Genomic DNA, 20,419 nt, shown 5'->3' with positions numbered 1-20,419 from the left:
GGTTTGCTTGTATTTTCTGCTGCTCGTGGAGTATTTTGAGACCACTACTATACGTGTTTGCTCTGTTTTCGTGGTTGGTGTTAAAAGTTTGGGTCTGTCCTGTTTGTCAATTCTCAATTTGGTTTCCTCGATTAGGGTCTTGGGGTACCCTCTCTTCGTGAATTTTTGTGACATTTCCGTAAGTCTCTGTTTAAGTGTTGTTGTGTCTGAGGTGATCCTTTTCACTCTTGCCATTTGTGAATACGGTAAGTTACGTATCAGATTGGGTTCATGGAAGCTAGAGTGTAACAGTAGATTGTTCCTATCGGTGGGTTTTACGTGCAGGTCTGTGATAAATCCATTCGGTGTTGTAGTAACTTTCACATCCAGGAAGTTGACCGACGTTGCTGAAATGTCCCAGGTAAGTTGGATCCTCTGGTCAATGGTGTTGAATTTGATGAGTTCCGTTCTCAGTGATTCTTCTGTGTCCGCCCATATGATGAAGTAATCGTCAATGTATCGGGTTAGCATCTTGAGATGATTGGTCCAGTTTGTGTTCTTCAGGATATGTTGTGTTTCATACCAATGCATAAACAGATTCGCATACACGGGTGCGGCCGAATTGCCCATGGCCATCCCGGTGAGTTGTTGATACCAGTGGTCTTGGGTTTTGAAATAGCTGTGGTATAAGGTGAAATGCATGAGTTCCATTAGAAACAGTTGAAAATCATGATCTAGATCAGTGTTCAGGAGAGCTGATTCCAAAGCTTCTATCCCCATGTCGTGGGGTATGCTTGTGTATAGGCTACAAACATCCGCAGTGCATAAGATTACTTTATCCGTGGGGTAAAGTTTGACTAGTTGTAGTTTGAGTAGAAACTGTGTTGTGTCTTTGGTGTACGTATCCATAGCTTGAACTGATGGTTGTAAATATCTATCGATCAATTGACCGATCGGTTGATGTAGACTACCTAGCGTGGAGACTATGGGTCTCATAGGGGGATTTGTGAGGTTTTTGTGAATCTTAGGTACCATTTTAAGTATTGGACTTCTCGGGTTGGTGGTAATGAGGACGTTTTTTGTCCTGTCTGTGATAGTCCCTTGTTTATGTGCCTGGTCAATGATGTTTTTTAAGGTGTTGGAATATTCCATGGTAGGGTTGAAGTCCAATTGCTTATAGGTTGCCATGTCCATCACATGTTCAGTGATTTTGTCATTATACATTGATGTGTTCATGATGACAATTGCTCCCCCTTTGTCGGCTTTGGTAAAGGTGATTTTATTGTTTTTTGCCATTCTGTTCAATGTGTCCCAATCTTTTTGTGTGATGTTTTTGGTTTTAGGTTTAGTATGTTTGATCTTCATGAGATCCTGCTTGACTAGATTTTCGAAGAGGTCAAGTGTTTTATGGCTGGTAGGGGCTTGAAATGAACTTTGTGGACGTAGTCCCAGTAATTGATCTTTGTCCTGTTGTGGACGTTCCGGTACAGTGTTGTCAAAAAAATGTCGCAGTTTGAGTTTTCTCATCAATTAAAAAAAACTCACTTCCAATTCCAGGTGGTCTGTGGAGGTGGTGGGTACGAATGAAGTTCCTTTCTCCAATAGCTTCATTTCGTATGCATTGAACTTCTGGTCACTGATATTGATTACTAGATGTTCTGTGGTTGGTTTTTCTTGGGTTTCTTCTCCTTCTCTTTGGTTGTGGCCGTCGCACTCCTGGTATTCGGAGGGTCCCTTTCTTTCTCTTTTTCCTTTTCTTTGCCCTCTCCTGGGTCTCCTTTTTGGGCTTGGCCCTGGTCTAAAAAAGGGCTGCTCTCATGTGTTTGACTGGTAGTTGGTTCCACTGTAGGTGTGAGGTCTTGTGGAGTTCGTGTGGTTTGTGGTTTACGTGGTCTTTGACCTAATTCGCTATCGGTAGATGAAGTATCCGTGTTAGAAGTGTAAGGGCGGTTTCGTCTTTTTTGGGCGTAAACATCGGCCCAGGTATAGACCTCTCCCAGTCTATAGTCCAAGGTGTCCCGCTTGAATTTTCTGATTTTTCGTTCGTTGATCTCTCTAGTGTGGCGGTCAATTTGGTTTTTGATGTCTTCCAAGGTGGTTTTGAGTTCTTCTTCTGACATCATTTTAGATAATTCGGTTGATATTTCCTCTATTTCATTGGAAATTTCTTCCAAGATAGAAGAGAGTTCTTGAATGATTAGAAGGATGAGATCCAGTGAGCACTTGTTAAGTATCTCGTACCAGCGTTCCTGGAATTTTTTGGAATGTTTGCATAGAGATGGTTTGAGTGCAATTCTTAGTCCCCGGGTTATGCGTTGGTTTCTGTGGTATTTGATGAGGGTACTTGCATGTAGTTGTTGATTTGTTTTTCTTTTTGAAAGGTAAAGTAATTGTTTTATATTTTGCTCCTTTGATCGAGTTGATGTTTCCTGTGTTAGTTCCTCCCTGATGAGAGAATATATTTGGTCCACATCTTTAGCTTCGAAGGCAAATGTAGAGGCTCTGGCCTCTGTACTTTTGGAAATGTCTTCGTAATTGCTCATATTGTGCTGTTTATACCAATTAGTTTTAGGTGCGTGCTATCACTCCAATGGACACTGAGAGGATAATAGTATTATGCTGTGGAAGATGCACTGCTTAGTTTTGTGTCTAGTTGATCGTAAAGTTAGAAAGTTAATGGTTTTTAGTGGTGCTCAGCCTGGAGGCGTCGAGGGTCCAACGGCGCCGATTGAAATAATTACGAACGTGAGACTAGAGGTGCTCTAGTTGCATCCCATGGTTGGCACTCATCATTGGTTGTCTTTCCTTGTTATAAGAAAACGACTTTCATTCAATGTTGCAAAATTGATCATTTATTATGTTTCTTAGTTCAAAAATTCCATGTTTGAAAACTCAGTTCAATTTCATTACAGATCATGGTAATCGTTTGCAAAAACTCAGGCACTGTCATTTATGTGGGTCCAATGCATTTCGGGCATTGATGACAAGCCCTTCGTCAGGGAATTGACACTACAAATAACAATAATAGCATGGGTTAATCTGGGGCCAAAAGGTAAATGTATGCAGGAAACAATACAAAACGAAATTCAACATTAATCAACGTGGAATGATAATTATCAGAACAGTACATGTTAAAAAATCGTGTGTGGATAGAAGTACATGAATGATTTCCGTGCAAATAGCGGCTAGGTGTGACAACGTGAGATTCAGGGTAAATAAGTAAAAACGGGCCGTGTTGGTTAGTGTTTATACCTAATGTATAACGGGGTTATCAGTTTACTTGAGTAAATAAACCGTTAGGTTTAAGTTGCACTTACATGCCTGTTGGTCGATCGAAATCGCGTGATCTAAGGGAAGAAAAAGTAAACAAAAGAGCCGTCAGCGCCTCTGGGCGTGCGGTGCTCGGTAACGCTCGCGTCTAATGGAAGTGGGGTTGTGACCACTCACCTGAAGAAAATCTGGAACGGGTTTAATCGGCCGGTGGTCGTCTACTAGGGAACGCCGGTAAAAGCAAAGGTTTCCCGCGTCAGTTTCATTCGAAAAGCCGCGATCACGTGGTTGGTCACGTGTAATCAATGTGGTAAACAGACTAGGGAAGTGCTAGTTGTTTGGAAAATATAAACAATAGGTGAGGAGTCTCTGGAAAAAAGACTCAGGTTTAAAATGATGGTAATATGGCGAGCCACAGAACATCTAGTAATCAATATCAGTGACCAGAAGTTCCAATGCATACGAAATGAAGCTATTGGAGAAAGGAACTTCATTCGTACCCACCACCTCCACAGACCACCTGGAATTGGAAGTGAGTTTTTTTAAATTGATGAGAAAACTCAAACTGCGACATTTTTTTGACAACACTGTACCGGAACGTCCACAACAGGACAAAGATCAATTACTGGGACTACGTCCACAAAGTTCATTTCAAGCCCCTACCAGCCATAAAACACTTGACCTCTTCGAAAATCTAGTCAAGCAGGATCTCATGAAGATCAAACATACTAAACCTAAAACCAAAAACATCACACAAAAAGATTGGGACACATTGAACAGAATGGCAAAAAACAATAAAATCACCTTTACCAAAGCCGACAAAGGGGGAGCAATTGTCATCATGAACACATCAATGTATAATGACAAAATCACTGAACATGTGATGGACATGGCAACCTATAAGCAATTGGACTTCAACCCTACCATGGAATATTCCAACACCTTAAAAAACATCATTGACCAGGCACATAAACAAGGGACTATCACAGACAGGACAAAAAACTTCCTCATTACCACCAACCCGAGAAGTCCAATACTTAAAATGGTACCTAAGATTCACAAAAACCTCACAAATCCCCCTATGAGACCCATAGTCTCCACGCTAGGTAGTCTACATCAACCGATCGGTCAATTGATCGATAGATATTTACAACCATCAGTTCAAGCTATGGATACGTACACCAAAGACACAACACAGTTTCTACTCAAACTACAACAAGTCAAACTTTACCCCACGGATAAAGTAATCTTATGCACTGCGGATGTTTGTAGCCTATACACAAGCATACCCCACGACATGGGGATAGAAGCTTTGGAATCAGCTCTCCTGAACACTGATCTAGATCATGATTTTCAACTGTTTCTAATGGAACTCATGCATTTCACCTTATACCACAGCTATTTCAAAACCCAAGACCACTGGTATCAACAACTCACCGGGATGGCCATGGGCAATTCGGCCGCACCCGTGTATGCGAATCTGTTTATGCATTGGTATGAAACACAACATATCCTGAAGAACACAAACTGGACCAATCATCTCAAGATGCTAACCCGATACATTGACGATTACTTCATCATATGGGCGGACACAGAAGAATCACTGAGAACGGAACTCATCAAATTCAACACCATTGACCAGAGGATCCAACTTACCTGGGACATTTCAGCAACGTCGGTCAACTTCCTGGATGTGAAAGTTACTACAACACCGAATGGATTTATCACAGACCTGCACGTAAAACCCACCGATAGGAACAATCTACTGTTACACTCTAGCTTCCATGAACCCAATCTGATACGTAACTTACCGTATTCACAAATGGCAAGAGTGAAAAGGATCACCTCAGACACAACAACACTTAAACAGAGACTTACGGAAATGTCACAAAAATTCACGAAGAGAGGGTACCCCAAGACCCTAATCGAGGAAACCAAATTGAGAATTGACAAACAGGACAGACCCAAACTTTTAACACCAACCACGAAAACAGAGCAAACACGTATAGTAGTGGTCTCAAAATACTCCACGAGCAGCAGAAAATACAAGCAAACCATCATGAAACATTGGGCTATACTCAATATGGAACCAGACTTTAAAAATGCATTTATCCAACCACCAATATTTGCATACACTAGGGCTAAAAACTTGGGAGAAATCCTTCAACAGAAACCAGAAGAAAACATCACCTACACAGGTACTAAACCCTGCCTAAATTGCGGCAACTGCAACAATATAATCAAAGGAAATACCATCAACCATCCAAGCCAAGGTCACACCATCAAACTTAAAGTGAACGCAACCTGCGACACTGCCAACCTAATTTATGGGATCAAGTGCCCATGTGGGAAAATGTACATCGGGAAAACCGAACGACGCATCAAAGTCCGACTCACGGAACACAAATCTAACATTCGACTGAAAAATTCTAAATCAGCATTATCAGCCCACTTTGTTGAGAAATCCCACGTTTCTCAAATCAAATTCGTCGTCCTTGAGACTATAACCAAACAAGAAGGGAGAGACAATAATAAATTCCTATTAAGAAGGGAAAACTATTGGATTCAGAAACTATCAACCCAGAATCCCACAGGATTGAACGAAAGAATAGAATTTGCATGTTACCTGTAAAGTATTTTGCTCTGATTATCGAATTGATTGTTAATGTGTATGTTCTTTACACCATCGACACACAACACGCCCCCACTAACCCCCCCCTCCTCCCAAAACACATTCCCTAGTTTAGAACACGTATATCACTACCGTTGTATTAACAACAGTAACACCATTTCCCATCATGACCCATTTCCCTATCCCCGTTTTTTTACCCCTGGTTTTCTATTATACTTTTATGGCTCGCCATATTACCATCATTTTAAACCTGAGTCTTTTTTCCAGAGACTCCTCACCTATTGTTTATATTTTCCAAACAACTAGCACTTCCCTAGTCTGTTTACCACATTGATTACACGTGACCAACCACGTGATCCCGGCTTTTCGAATGAAACTGACGCGGGAAACCTTTGCTTTTACCGGCGTTCCCTAGTAGACGACCACCGGCCGATTAAACCCGTTCCAGATTTTCTTCAGGTGAGTGGTCACAACCCCACTTCCATTAGACGCGAGCGTTACCGAGCACCGCACGCCCAGAGGCGCTGACGGCTCTTTTGTTTACTTTTTCTTCCCTTAGATCACGCGATTTCGATCGACCAACAGGCATGTAAGTGCAACTTAAACCTAACGGTTTATTTACTCAAGTAAACTGATAACCCCGTTATACATTAGGTATAAACACTAACCAACACGGCCCGTTTTTACTTATTTACCCTGAATCTCACGTTGTCACACCTAGCCGCTATTTGCACGGAAATCATTCATGCACTTCTATCCACACACGATTTTTTAACATGTACTGTTCTGATAATTATCATTCCACGTTGATTAATGTTGAATTTCGTTTTGTATTGTTTCCTGCATACATTTACCTTTTGGCCCCAGATTAACCCATGCTATTATTGTTATTTGTAGTGTCAATTCCCTGACGAAGGGCTTGTCATCAATGCCCGAAATGCATTGGACCCACATAAATGACAGTGCCTGAGTTTTTGCAAACGATTACCATGATCTGTAATGAAATTGAACTGAGTTTTCAAACATGGAATTTTTGAACTAAGAAACATAATAAATGATCAATTTTGGAACATTGAATGAAAGTCGTTTTCTTATAACAAGGAAAGACAACCAATGATGAGTGCCAACCATGGGATGCAACTAGAGCACCTCTAGTCTCACGTTCGTAATTATGATAATCATCAAGGCCATGAATCTTTGCTGTTGTTCAACACGAACCACCAGGATATGTCTTTAAAGTTGGCAGAGTTTTTTTATAATCCTGAGAATACCAACAAGTTCGACTCCAAATCGAAACACCCGTGGTTTAATAAGGCGTGCAGGGAAGCCAAAAGTGCACTAGGACTTGGTGTTAAAAGTCATATGTCCCCGAGCAGCTAGGTCTCTCTATAAAAATACCATAGCAGCAGCTAAAGTAGCCTGGGAGAATGAAAAATGGGAAGCTATCAAAGCTTTGGACAGTAAAGACATGAGAGGTTTTTGAACTTAGTGAAGACTGGTCATCCTGATAGTAATTCGGCTATTATTCCCAATCTAGGGGAAGATGCCTGGAGATTGTATTTTAAAGTTTTATACTCTAGCTCTCTAGATGATACCATAGTGCGCGGGATGGTTGATGTTAATCAAATACCCTTAGACTCGGATCCACCACCCTTCTCACTGCTGGCAGTTACTCTGGTGTTGGGCAAAGTACTCCCCAATATGGCACTGGGACTGGATAGAATTCCTGGTGACTTGTATGGAACCGAACAGACAGTCTGGGCACCCTACCTGTAGATTCTATTTAACACCATCATCCAAGGTAGGGATCTCCCTTCGACCTGGGCTGGGGCGGAAATTATTCCAATTTTTAAAAAAGGCTCCCCATTAAACCAGGCAAATTCATCGGCCTATCAGCCTTATTGATGTTACTTAAAAGATATTTGCTTGTGTTCTCCTTGGGCGATTGTGATCATGGATGGACGAAAGGAATGTCTTGACTCCTCTACAAGCAGGATTTAGGTCTAAAACCTCGACCATAGATCACATTTTTAGACTGCAATTAATCTACTGGGAAATAGTAACTCTGGTTGGGGGTAGCCTATATCTAACCTTTGTGGACCTCAAGTCCGCCTTTGATATGGTCCATCGTGAACAGTTATGGGGACTCCTTCACGATATGGAGGTGTCGGTCTTCCTTTGTCAGCTTTTGAAGCGTTTACATGAAGGCACTTACGCAAGGGTAAGATATGGGAAGAAAGGAGAGTTGACCCCCCCCCCTTTCCCGTGGAGAAAGGGGTGAGACAGGGATGTGTGTTAGCGCCAACTCTCTTTTCCCTCTTTTTAAATGGCTTAATAGAAACCTTATTAGCTACGAAGGATATAGATTCACTAAGGTTGGCAAATAGGAAAATACCAGCCTTAATGTTCGTTGACGACACGCTGCTCCTGTCAAAATCACCAATGGGTATGCAACGTGTATTGGATCAGTTTAGCTCTTTCTGCAGGAATAGGAATCTGGTGATTTAATGTCCAGAATACTAAATATATGGTCTTCCATCCTAAAATCACTAATTATCCACATCCGCAAATGGAAAGTAGGTCCCTAGAGAGAGTGCCCATTTTCGATTATCTGGGCATCACATTGAATGATAAGATGGACTGGGGGACCCAAATAACGAAGGCTAATTTGAAACTTAACACAGTCAACTGGAGGTATTTTGAAAGTTCATAAACATTGCTCCCAGAAGGTGGTTCGTTCCCCGGCTGAAATTTATAAAACCCAAGCGAGGGGAGCCTTCTTATATGGAGCTGAACTTTGGGGTCCCTTTCCGTCTCAGATCCTAATGGTGACCAAGAATATATTCAGGAGGCAGTTGTTGGGCCTTCCAAAAAGCACACCCCTAACCCCACTTAGGATGGATTTGGGTATCAGCCCTATTGCTGATTTAATTGCCTCACGTCTCCTCCTCTTCTGGTGTCGTATTTGGAGTACACCTGAGTTGGTTAATTACAGGGAGGAACTGAGGGATTTTATGTCCATATTGGGGGCCACCAACCTACCATGGCTGTCTTATGTTAGGACTGTCTGCCTTTCTATGGGGTGGGCAGGTATGTGGACAACACCGGAAGAGACTTGTTCTAATATTTCTAACAAGTCCCTTGCCCTTTCTTTTAAAGCATATAAATTTGCCCTACTGACCAAGAGTAGAAACTCATGCTGCTTGACCTCAAGGTTTCTTGATGCCAAGCAGCAGAATACATTGGAACTGACCTTGGACAGTGGCCAACCATTCATGGCAAAAAAACTGTTTCTACAATTTATGCACTGTTCACTTCCGCTCCGTGCTTTTACGAATAAATAAAAGGGTGCAGCCATAGCAGCTTGTCCTGGCTGCTCCGCCTCAGAAGAAACAGAACTCCATGTAATGCTTTTCTGTCATGCATATCATAGGTCCAGATATTATTGGGTTCTACAACTATGTAGAAATCTGGGGCTTAGAAATTACACAGAGGTTTTTAGGCTACTCAAATATGAAACACTTGTGTTATTTGTAGTCGCCACCTCGAAATTTCTGTTCGCAATGTGGTGTATACGTAGAGGAATCCTGAAAAGGAAAGAGTTGGGCAATAGTCTGCAGGCTCCCTCTAATTAATCATACTACTATCCCTTGCTTTCACCTAGAGAATTCTGTCTAGGCATTGCGTTTTTAATGTTTTTTGGTTTGTTATTTTTTTTAGAAAGAGAAAGTAGAAGGAGAAAAAAAAGGAAAAAACATAGTGCATTACAAAATACAAAATGTATTGATATTGGTCTTAAAAGTTTTAAAAGTCTAAAGTAGGAGACCAGGCCTTCATCGAATGTACTTTATGCCTACTTTTCGGGGGTTTGGTCGTTATCCATTGACATTTAATATTATGGAAAAGTTGTAATATACTTCCTTTATTCATGTATTGCTGTCTTGAACACTAATTTTCGATTCCCTTACATGTGTACTGTTTTATTTATTTTATGGATTGTAATACATACTGTGCTTTTATGGCTGTACAGCCGAAATAAAGTATTTTTGACTGACTGACTTTTTATAATGTATTTAGCAGAAGTTGATTAACCACATAATCTTGATTATGATCTTTGGTAACTGTTAATTTAAATCAACGGGGTATCTTAAACATTTAATGTTAGCATTAGTGCGCATTTTTAAATACCTTAGCATTATGCTTAGCAGTAGCTTAATATCAACTTTTCATGAAATAATAAAAGCATGTACGATTAAGATCATTAAAGTTTTTGAGACGGATTGCTTTCCAGGCACAGAGGACATTAACCCATACTGTAATTATGTGTCACATAGATTATGCTAATATCCTTAGATTATGCTAATATCCTGGACCTAAGTCATCCTGACTATATGCTCACGAGTTCTCAGATTGTTCAGAACGCAGCAGCTAGATTACTCTTAAAAGTGCTTAGGTTTCTGCGAATTACTCCCCATCTGAAGGAGATCGATTGGCTACCAACTAAGGAGAGAATTCATTCAATTTAAGGCACTAGTCTTGACAGAACATAATATGGCACATGCCCCCCACTATCTTTTGATGTGGCTACAGCATTATCAGCCTAGAGCCCTCCGTTCATCTGATGCCAACTTACTATCGGTGCCAAGGATAAAAAAAGAGGTGGGGAGGGGCATTATTCTCCTATCTTGCAGTTCAAGCATAGACACTAATCGAAGCCATTGCCGCAGGATCAGGGATGAAATATCTCTTTAGGAAAGCTGTGAAAACGTGGCTATTCGACCAGTTCTGAGAGTTTTACTCGGTGAATGGGGTGAATTGTTGCAGTTTATTTACCGCCAGGACAATCTGATGAGTAGCTGTTGCACTTTTTAAATTCTTGATTGATTGATTACTGTAATGTGAGCCTTCACTAACTTGAATATGAAATATGCTGCTCTTTTTCTATAACTGTTGCTATTTGTGTACGTAGGCAAAGTAGGACAGATCGCCCTTTATGGATGCCCTCTAACGAGCCAGTTTAACCGGATAGTATGAAAAAATTGGAAAGCTTGTGCTAGAAATCAGTTTTGCACTTTCTGCATTGCTCTGATATTGTATTTGCCTTCAGTTGGGTAGCCCTTTCTTAATATAGACTTTGATGTCTGTTGATCTAAATTGGTTAGGAGAAGTTAGGAATCTATTTCTGGACATTGCTTCCCGAGAATTTGCTTCAGCACCTCTTGTTGGGCTAATCCCCTTCCTACGAATCCTTCTTTTGTTTGAGAAATACACTACACTACCATAAGTATGTGAAAGAGAAGTGATCTGTTGTGAAGCCAGTGTTTGGTCTGTCCCGTTACTCTTCCAGAGTCCCTTCTCTGAACGTTTTCAGGAAGGCACTCCAGACCTGGCTCTTCGACTGAACACAGCTGCCAAACCCTCACCCCCCTACACCCCAGCACCTTGAGACCCTCATCGGTGAGTAGTCACTTTACAATCCCCTGATTGATTGATTGCTTTGTCTGTGGTGTGATGAAGCTTAGTCTTGCATTAAAGGGCTAGACCAGTTGCGTTTTAAAGACCTTTGATAAACTTGACCTTCTGTTGCTCACTTGTCCCGAGTTCATGAGCACCTGCAATGATTGGTTAAAAAAGGAGTAGTATTAAATCTCTAGAAGAAGTAATATTTGTGTTACAAAGTTATTTGTAAGCTTTTGCATTGGGGATTATTGAAGTTAGATACTGTGAATGTTTAGTACATGGTATTTGGTTTTAAAGGAATTACTGCATTGCAAATTCGCCACGTGTGCTGTTTTTTTTTTTTTGGGCCAATGGCCTAATAAGAAAATATATCTATATATTCAGGACGCACTGATTTGTCTTTATTCCCTAACTGGATAAGGCCTTATATTCTGGTACTAACTACAGTAAAGTATGCGAAATGAATGTTCATTAATAACTGTTTTAGGTCTAAAGCTAGAGTAGTTACATAGAGAATTGTTTACTTTTTACACAAAACAGATTCTTCGATAATTTTCCTTGTTTGATTTATTTATTTATTTATTTCAGCTTAAAAGTTTTCTGAAATATGTGATTAGGGCATGTTGGGGGCATAATCTTTACATAGGGGGAAAAGAAGCTGTTGTAGAAAATTTATAACTGACGATTGGATGGAACTCTGTTCGAATACTTCAGTTCTGGAACCATTTGTGAAAAAAGATGCACGTTTTTAGGATGAATGTGAAAGTAGTGGAAACTGTAATCTGAAAAGCACTTCCATCTAAAAGCACGATGAAAGCATGCTTTTGCTTCCCACATTATGAAGGAGGAGGAAATAACAGGTTTTGAAGGAAAAGTGAAAAATCAGAAAAAAACTGACTTTTAGTGCCAATTTAAAAAAACCTTAAAACTGCAAATGCATGTAATGGGATTCCTTGGGATGCCAATGGACACATCTCACGCAGGTCTCATCTAAACAAATATTTCTGGTCTTCAAACAAATTCCAAAACATTTCATAAACTAGAGTCCGCCCACCAAATGTCCAGTGTAAGCAGACCCCACACTGGTCAAAAGACAGGTTGATGTGATTACTAATCCTCAATCCTCATTCATGCAATAAAGCTCACTTTGGACTAAGTGAAGTAAACTTATAATGCATTCTGTTCTGCATAACATCTTTTGGATTGCATTAGCAATATTTAATGTTACTTTTGCTTTTTTTTTCCAGGCAGCGATTAACGGTGTAATCCCACAAGAAAATGGGATCGTTCAGAGGTATGCACATTTTTATTTTACCTTTTATAAAGCTGGCTCACTAGTCCAATGACCAAATGATAGTAATCGGCATTTGGCACAGATTTATTTTTAAAGTTTACTTCTAGACCGTGGATGATACATACGCTTGCATCATTGGTGGGAACTGGCCACTAATACTCTGCAATAATGTTGCTGGTAATAGACAATTTGTTGAATGGTTCCTGTGCATAATATCGCTTGAATAAAACAATTCGGTGTACTGCTTACCCTTCATTGACCAATGTAGATGTTAGAGAACCACCTTGACCTGTAAGTGCTTTTGCCATTATGCCAATATATGGTTGAAAAAAGTGTACAGACAACAATTATTCCACCGAACAATGCAAGACATCAGCATGAATAAGCCCTTTCAATTCAGAATGACTTTGCGTTTACACTCCAAATGAATCCATCCGTGACATCCCTCTAATCTTTCCTGTGACCGATTAACTTAATTCCTACCACTAAGGTCAAAACGTTTACTATGCTTAACACCTTTGACATTTTTATTTACCATTGTTTTGGACATAAATTGCATTACTCAAACTTCATGACTACCATTTCCAGATTTACAGATAGCCTGCCTACTTTCTTCAGTATCGCAGACTGTTTCTGAAGTGCTAACGGGAGTGTTGTATGCCGGTACTGTGCATGCATGTCTTCGTTAACTATGGAACACAGCCTGTGTGTCTGCACCCCTTCTCTAGAATCCTGTTTTCTGTCATTTTTTATGGATCAGAAACTTTTTCTCTTACGCTTACAATTTCTTAACATTGGGCTGTGACCCTAATAGCTCTTGGATCTTCCATATGCTTTGCTGTATTGTTTTGCCCCTAGCACGTCTTCCTTCAATTTGGTGAGCTTATGATGGAACGCTTGTTATCAGTCTTATTGCCACTGGATGTTTGCAGCAGCTGATCTACAGCACTGCATATTAGTTGTAGAACAGTTATCCACTTGCAAGCCTGTTCTCTGGCAACCATCAGTATGAGTCCTCGTTGGATCTGCTGACATGCTGAAGAAGAATACAGAGATTCCGAAAGAGAGGATGGATTTCATCATTGATCAGGAGACGAGTACAGGGGTTTGGCCACTGTAGGTGGTAGCGCCTATATACAGCTCTGTATCATGATTTCTGGAGGCGAGCCTGAGTTGTAATTTAGATCAACACCACCACCTTCAAGCGCTTAGGAGCCTTGCAATGATTTCTGGATCCAGTCTGGCACCTGAGGAGATTCACAAACGGAAGGGTCTGCAGTTAGCTAGTGTGTGCACTAGAAAGAGTGTTGCTGAAAGAAAATACCGTACTTGTTGCGCTGAACGGAAGCTCCTGTTACCCAAATAAACCAGGGTTCGAACATGTTACCATGCTTTGATTCTTCCTTTGGCACTTTTCAGATCCATAGGCAGGATCAGCCAGAGATTTGAGTGGTGAAACAAGTTTCCGACTAAAATTGATCAAACTATGTATGAAAAATAGCCCATATCGACTGGAATTACTTCATGTGTGGAAATGTTTTAAATAAACACCATATATATTCCAAAATGTCAGTTTTGCTCTGCGATATCAAGAAGAAATTATTTTTTTCCTTTTTTTCCTTTGGATTTATTAGATAATCAGTGATTGTAGCAAACAATACATAATTGTGTGAAGTGATGTGGAAAAGCCTAGCATATTTGTTTTGCAGCCATTAATATTTGGGGTGCTATGACTTAACTTCTCAAAAAATAAAATCTCAATAAAAGCTAACTAAAAAAGCAGAAAGAGCACATAAGTGTAATCAGCATTGTTTGGGACAATCTGTTATGTCTGTTGTTCTATAAATCTAATTTAGGAAAGATCTAATGAAGTCAAAAAGTGCCGAAATCTGTGCTTAGAAAACACAGGTAAGAGATGCACGTTAAATATGTACTCCTAAGGTGTTTTTCCATATCTAATAACCCCAATTATTCAGTTGGTTTGACTGATCATATATGCAAATAATTTGTGGGTTGATCTGACACCATTCACACGTTATAGAAATGGACGGAACACACTAAATTTCTAAGAATCAAAGGTAAGGGCTGGAACAGTTATTATTATTATTATTATTATTATTATTATTATTATTATTATATTTCTTATATAGCGCCAGAATCGACCCCCGAAGGGGTATCTCCGCGCTTGCCTTGGGAACCCGTCCTGGTTTTTCCCTGTGAGATAGCCCCTACAGGGCATCCCCAAGGTGAAAGCCAGGCATCCCGCCGCGGGGGGGCCGTTGTGGAGATTAAGCAAGCTTAATGCCCAGAGTTGCAGAGTGTGAACCCTTGATTTGGTCAGGCACCGAAGCGAAAATTATCGAGTCCGTGGACATTTGAGCTCAACACCCTGCCGCGTCGGGAATCGAACCCTGGTCCCGGGTCTGACCTCTGCTTCAGGGTCTGCCTGCTCTAACCAGTGAGCCACACTTCTCCACTTGGCATTTAAAAATTGAGTTACTGGTTGGTAGAGGTATGTAGCCCGTCCAAGCAGATACCAAAATCCTAGTCAGGGTAAGTCCGACATATTTCCCAAATGAACCTGTGCTCATCCTCTGGTAGTTTGGCACAGAGCAGTCCGGCATATCTAAAGAGGAAATGCGTAAAGCACTTGATCAACACTTCAAACAGTGAAAACACCATTGTTAAAAAAAATAGAGCTTCATTTAATGAGCAAAACAACAAAAATCCAATAAGAACTTGAGATATGAATTTTGAAAGAATTGGGCGGAAACACCTCATTAAAGCGCAAAGTGCCAACTGTGGTTATCTGGTCGCGTCATACCGGAACAAAGTCACAAGTTCAGGCCGACCGGTATAGGGCGTGGGCTGGCTACAGGGACCCACCTGCACCCGTTGAACACAGTACCTTAATTTATGGTGCGTTCTCGGCACAGTCGTGGTTTTTAAGGCTTCTCTTTGGTGGTTTCGAGAAGGACCTCAGAATGCAGCGCACCTTCGGCCTACTTCTAAGGGTCTAGGTCTGGAGTGACACCACTTGGCTAGGTAGACTTGCAGATGGAAGAGTCCAGGTGTAGTAGGCAGGTGAGCTGAAAGTCTTTTGTGTCCTGAGACTTCAGGAGACAGGCTAGCACCCCCTTGGAGTCACTTTTGGGTTGAAGAGATGCTGGTCCAGTTCTTACTACCAGGCAAGGAGGGCAGCCGGTCAGGACAGCAGATCAGGAGTCCAGCAGAGTGACAGTCCTTTCAGCCGCACAGCAGTCCTTGGTGGCAGAGTATCTACAGGTCCAGAAGTGTACTGAAGAGGTGGTGTCTGTGGTTGAGCTTTTATACTTTGGTGACATGCTTCTAGAAGGGGGAGAAGCTTCTAAATAGTGGCTTTGAAGTGCAGGGAATCCCCTTCGTCCCCAGGCTGGTTCCAATCTGGCTGAAGTGACAATACAGAGTCGTTAGGCCTATTTTGTGGACACAGGGCCTAGCCCAAGTGCAAGTGGGGCAATGCCAGACCTGAGAAATTTTTAAAGGTCTACGTAGGTGGCACAGTAGTCCGTGCTGCAGGCCCACTAAGTAGCATGTAATGTTCAGGCCCTGGGCACATGTAGTGTAGTGCATTTTACTAGGGACTTATAAGTGGATTAAATATGCCAGTTTCGGATAAGCAAAATTTTACCATGTTTTAGGGAAAGAGTACATGCACATTAGCACTGGTCAGTAGTGGCAAACAGCTCAGAGTTGTAAAGCCAGCAAACCTGAAGTCCACAAAAAGGGGAGGAGGAAGGCAACCTGTTTAGGGGTGACCTTGCCGAAAGGGACAGGTCTAACACAGGCATTTCTGTGCCATCATAAAAAGTTATGAATATGTGCGTTTTCAAAAATCCTAGGGTTTAGTATATCACAACTGCTGGATTATTTTTTATAAACTTTTAAATATGACCTTCAAGTAGGGTTGTGAGATTAATATGAGAGACTGTTTCTTTAAGGCTCGTCTGAGAAATTGGGTTGTTGGTTGAGGGGAGTGAAGTCCTACTAAAGCAACAGCCACAATCCTTGTCAGGATGAATCACAGAGTCACTAAATCAACCTGTGCTTACCTTTTGTAGCTTGGCACAAATGCAGTCCCGCTTAATTTTGAGGCAAAGTGTAAAGTATTTATGCAGCCCTTAAACAGTAATAAAGGGAAAACACAACAAAAGAAAAATATCTCTCTATTTTAGAATAGTAGAGTAAATTGTAATGATTTGATACTACAATGACAAAAATCCAATCAGTAAAACCAGAGTTATGAATTTTTAAAGTTTAAAGTGAAAAATAGCAACTAAAAGATCAAAGTGCCAACCATTGACATCTAGTCATGCGATATTGGAAAAAAGTCGAAAGTTATGGCCGACTGCAAAGGAGCACTGGTCGGATACATGAAGTAGATTGGGCCAGGTCTCTGCTTACAATTCGTACTTGGAAGAATTGTTGAATAAAAGAGGTCAAGTTCAGCAAGGCAGCTGGCGGAGTCAGGGGAGCAGATGTCAGGTAGCCACTGGACGAAGTTGCAGTGAAGATTTCTACATTTGGACTTTGTCTCTCTTTTGGAAGTAGACAATCTCCAGTGGGATGAAACTGCAGGCTGTAGCCTACAAGGGTTCCACATGGCCAGATACACCTTCTGCAAGGAGCTGCTGAACAGGATTTGCTGCTGCAGAGAATAACATAGCGGTAGCTACCGCAAATTCAGACTGACCAGCAATACACCTTCAGCGGATGGACGAGCGGGTAGATCCTGGTCTCATGTCGGTTCTCAGAGTACTTTTTGGTAGAACAATCTCAAAGTCCTGTTTGGTTCGGGATGGTTGAAGCATTTTCTGTTCCACAGGCCCTGATCAGGAAGCCAGCCAACTAGCCCTTGTAGTTGTTCTAGACATCTTTGGTTAAAGCAGGAAAGCAGATGTCCAGCATCAGGGTAGTCCTCTGAGGGCACAGGTCAAGCTTCAGGCAGCAGGACAGTCCTCTGAAGTAGACAGTAGGCAACAGGCAGTAGGACAGTCTTCTGAGAGTCCTTCCACAGGTATAGAAGTGAGCTGAAGAGTGGGTCTGATGGTCCTATTTTTATACCTGATGCCAGCTTTTAAGTGGAAAAAACTTCTGAAGTTTCCACCCCATAGACGGGTCAGGAATTTCCTGCCTCCCTGCCATGGTCCCAGTCTGTGTGGGGGCACATTAAGCAGGTGTGAAGTTCCTTGTGTAGGAACCAAAGCAGGGTCTTTGAAGTACAAGGAGGGCTGTTCACAGCTCTGAAGCCCCATCCTGCTTGGATGGCCCATCCTGCCAACATCCATTCCCTCTACTTTGTGGCATTCTGGGAGGAATACAAAAAGGCCAACTACACCTATTCATGTAGCCCAGGAAACCTGCTACAGGGACCAGATGGTTAGGACAAGAAAATGCCAACTTTCTAAAAGTGGCATTTTCAGAATTATGTCTTAAAATCTGACTTTACCATCAAAGAGTATTTTTAAATTACAATTTCTTAGGACCCCAAACATGACCTTTCTAACTGCTCCCAAACAAAAGTTATCACTACCAGGAAATTCAGGACATATAAAAACTTAAAAGTACATGTCCAACTTCTTAAATACAATGCACTCTGCCAATAGGCTGTTTTAGGGCTTACCTTAGGGGTAACTTATATGTTCTAAAAATTGAGTTTTTGGCCTGGCAAGAGTTTTTTTTTTGCCAAGGAGATTTTGTAGTTTAACGCTGCATACAGGCTGCAATGGCAGGCCTGCTGTATGTTTTAAGGGCTACTGAAGTGAGAGGCACCGTCGGCTCTGCAGGCCCACTAGTAACATTTAATGTACTATCCTTGGATATGTTATATCACTATACAATACATTTATAAGTAAATTTAATATATCAATACCATGTAATCTAATTTTTAGGGAGTGCGCACAAGCATTTTTGCACTGGTTAGCAGCAGTAAAGTGCACAGAGTCTAATGTCAGCAATACAATTTGATCAAAATAGGAGGGAAGAGGGCAAAACGTTTGGGAGAAGACCATCCTAAGGATGGTAGGTCTAACAGTTCTCTACCTCCACAATTGTTAGCTTGAGGCTGAGCCAGCACACAAACGCTGCTCTGGCGAAGATCTGTTGTAGTTCTTCGCCGAGAGAACCCCTTCCCTTATTTTTTATTGGCTTGTCTTTGTCCTTTGTAAATGCTGGCTTCTGATTCCTTAATGGGCTTATTAGTCACTCCTTAGTACGGCCATGTTGTCATTTGTAACCTCCCATGGTTACTGGCCCCTTTACTTGGTTGTTACACGGTAGTGTTCTATTTTATTTATTGAGTTTCTCCTACCTCAAGCACAAGGACATGCTTTGCTTACATTCAGTGGGCCATGCCCCCTTTCACTTTTGCAGCAGCCGGGACAATGGCGGCCATTTGTTTCCAATGCCATAGGTCTCGCATTTAAATGCGAAATCTATAGCATTGCAAATATTCATTTGAGTTGCAATTCAAACGTCTTGTTTATAAATAGGATGAATTTACATGTGTCCTTGTTTATTTTAACTGAACGCAGGGAATATGTACGACCTGAAAAGAGCACAGAGCAAGCAACCCATCTGTGCTGAGGCACGCCACCCGCAACTCCCCTCTGTGCGCAAGCCACGCAACTACACAACTTATGCACATCACAGCACTGCTTCTAATCCTGCACTGAAGCTGCACACACCATGCACCCACCGAGGTACACTGAACTCACACACACCACCAATGCGTCCCCTCAAGCGGTACTCAGAACTATAGTGCTGTCTAGGCTTCATTGCTCCTCACGCTCGTGGGATATTTCACCGCACAATACCCTGAAAGGCAGTGTAAATGGCGCTGTTTCCGCCCCTAGGCGCATTTAACTATACATATACTCTGTAGTAAATTTCCCAGGACTATTCCGAGCTATGCAGTAATTGTCCATTATGAGTTTTTAACTCTGAAGATATCTGCCTAACAGGTGTTTAAAACAATGACAACCAGCACAATGTGAAGAAACAAAATCGTAGGGTCTTTAGGAGCTAGGACACTGCATGCAATGCAACCAAACTCGATACCAGGGTTGAAAAAAAGCACAGAGTGTAAACACACTGCAGCCGAGGTTCTTAAAAACAGCTGCCTATTGCAATCTGTAGAGGAACAGCATATCGGGGACTAAAAAAACACAAGCACTAATCGTACTGCCATAAGACACCCCATCTCAGGAACTTCAAAACAGACACCAAGTGTACTGTACTGTTAACAAAATACATGCCAGGGTCTTTGCGAACCAGGGTACTAACTATGTCGTAGAGAGACAGCATATCCGGTCTCTAAAAAAAAACTGCCAAGCAGCCAGTGTTACCAAAGTATAACCCAGGATCTTTGTGTACTGGGACACCAAACACAGAGAAAAGACGCTGGACCTCGTGGACTTTGAAAGCCAGAACGTAATGGCAGGAATTTAAAAATAAAAACAGACACTCTGTGCGAATTGCATTACAGAGCTTTTAATATTTTGAAAGAGACAGCACACAGAGTAAAAAAAATGCAGGGTGTCCTTCTAGTTCCACTTGGAAAACACCCATGGTTCCGGAAGACCGAGGCTTCCTTGCGTGACATGTGCTCATGGGTGATTGAACCCCTTCTTCAACCACCCTCGGCTCTCCCCATCGCTCCACTTCAGCATATAGGACCCTTTCGTACCTACATGTGGTCCCACTTCCGTCAATCCGTAGGTTTACCTCAGCCGCCCTCATACAGC

General features: G+C 41.6%; 1 protein-coding gene across 2 annotated transcripts in view; it reads left to right on the top strand.

Annotated features, from left to right (window-relative positions):
• Positions 1–20,419, top strand: part of FAF1 (Fas associated factor 1) — a 1,861,897-nt gene that overhangs the window by 196,847 nt on the left and 1,644,631 nt on the right. For both annotated transcript variants that reach the window (XM_086952414.1, XM_086952412.1), the window contains exon 3: positions 12,589–12,635. In XM_086952414.1, the coding sequence (XP_086808540.1) occupies positions 12,589–12,635 (47 nt within the window). The remainder of the gene's footprint in view (positions 1–12,588; positions 12,636–20,419) is intronic.

This window comes from Lissotriton vulgaris, chromosome 1_1 (assembly GCF_964263255.1).
Source record: "Lissotriton vulgaris chromosome 1_1, aLisVul1.2, whole genome shotgun sequence".
Lineage (NCBI taxonomy): Eukaryota > Metazoa > Chordata > Amphibia > Caudata > Salamandridae > Lissotriton > Lissotriton vulgaris.
The sequence above is the reverse complement of the archived record's forward strand: the minus strand, read 5'-3'. Positions and strand labels throughout refer to the sequence as shown.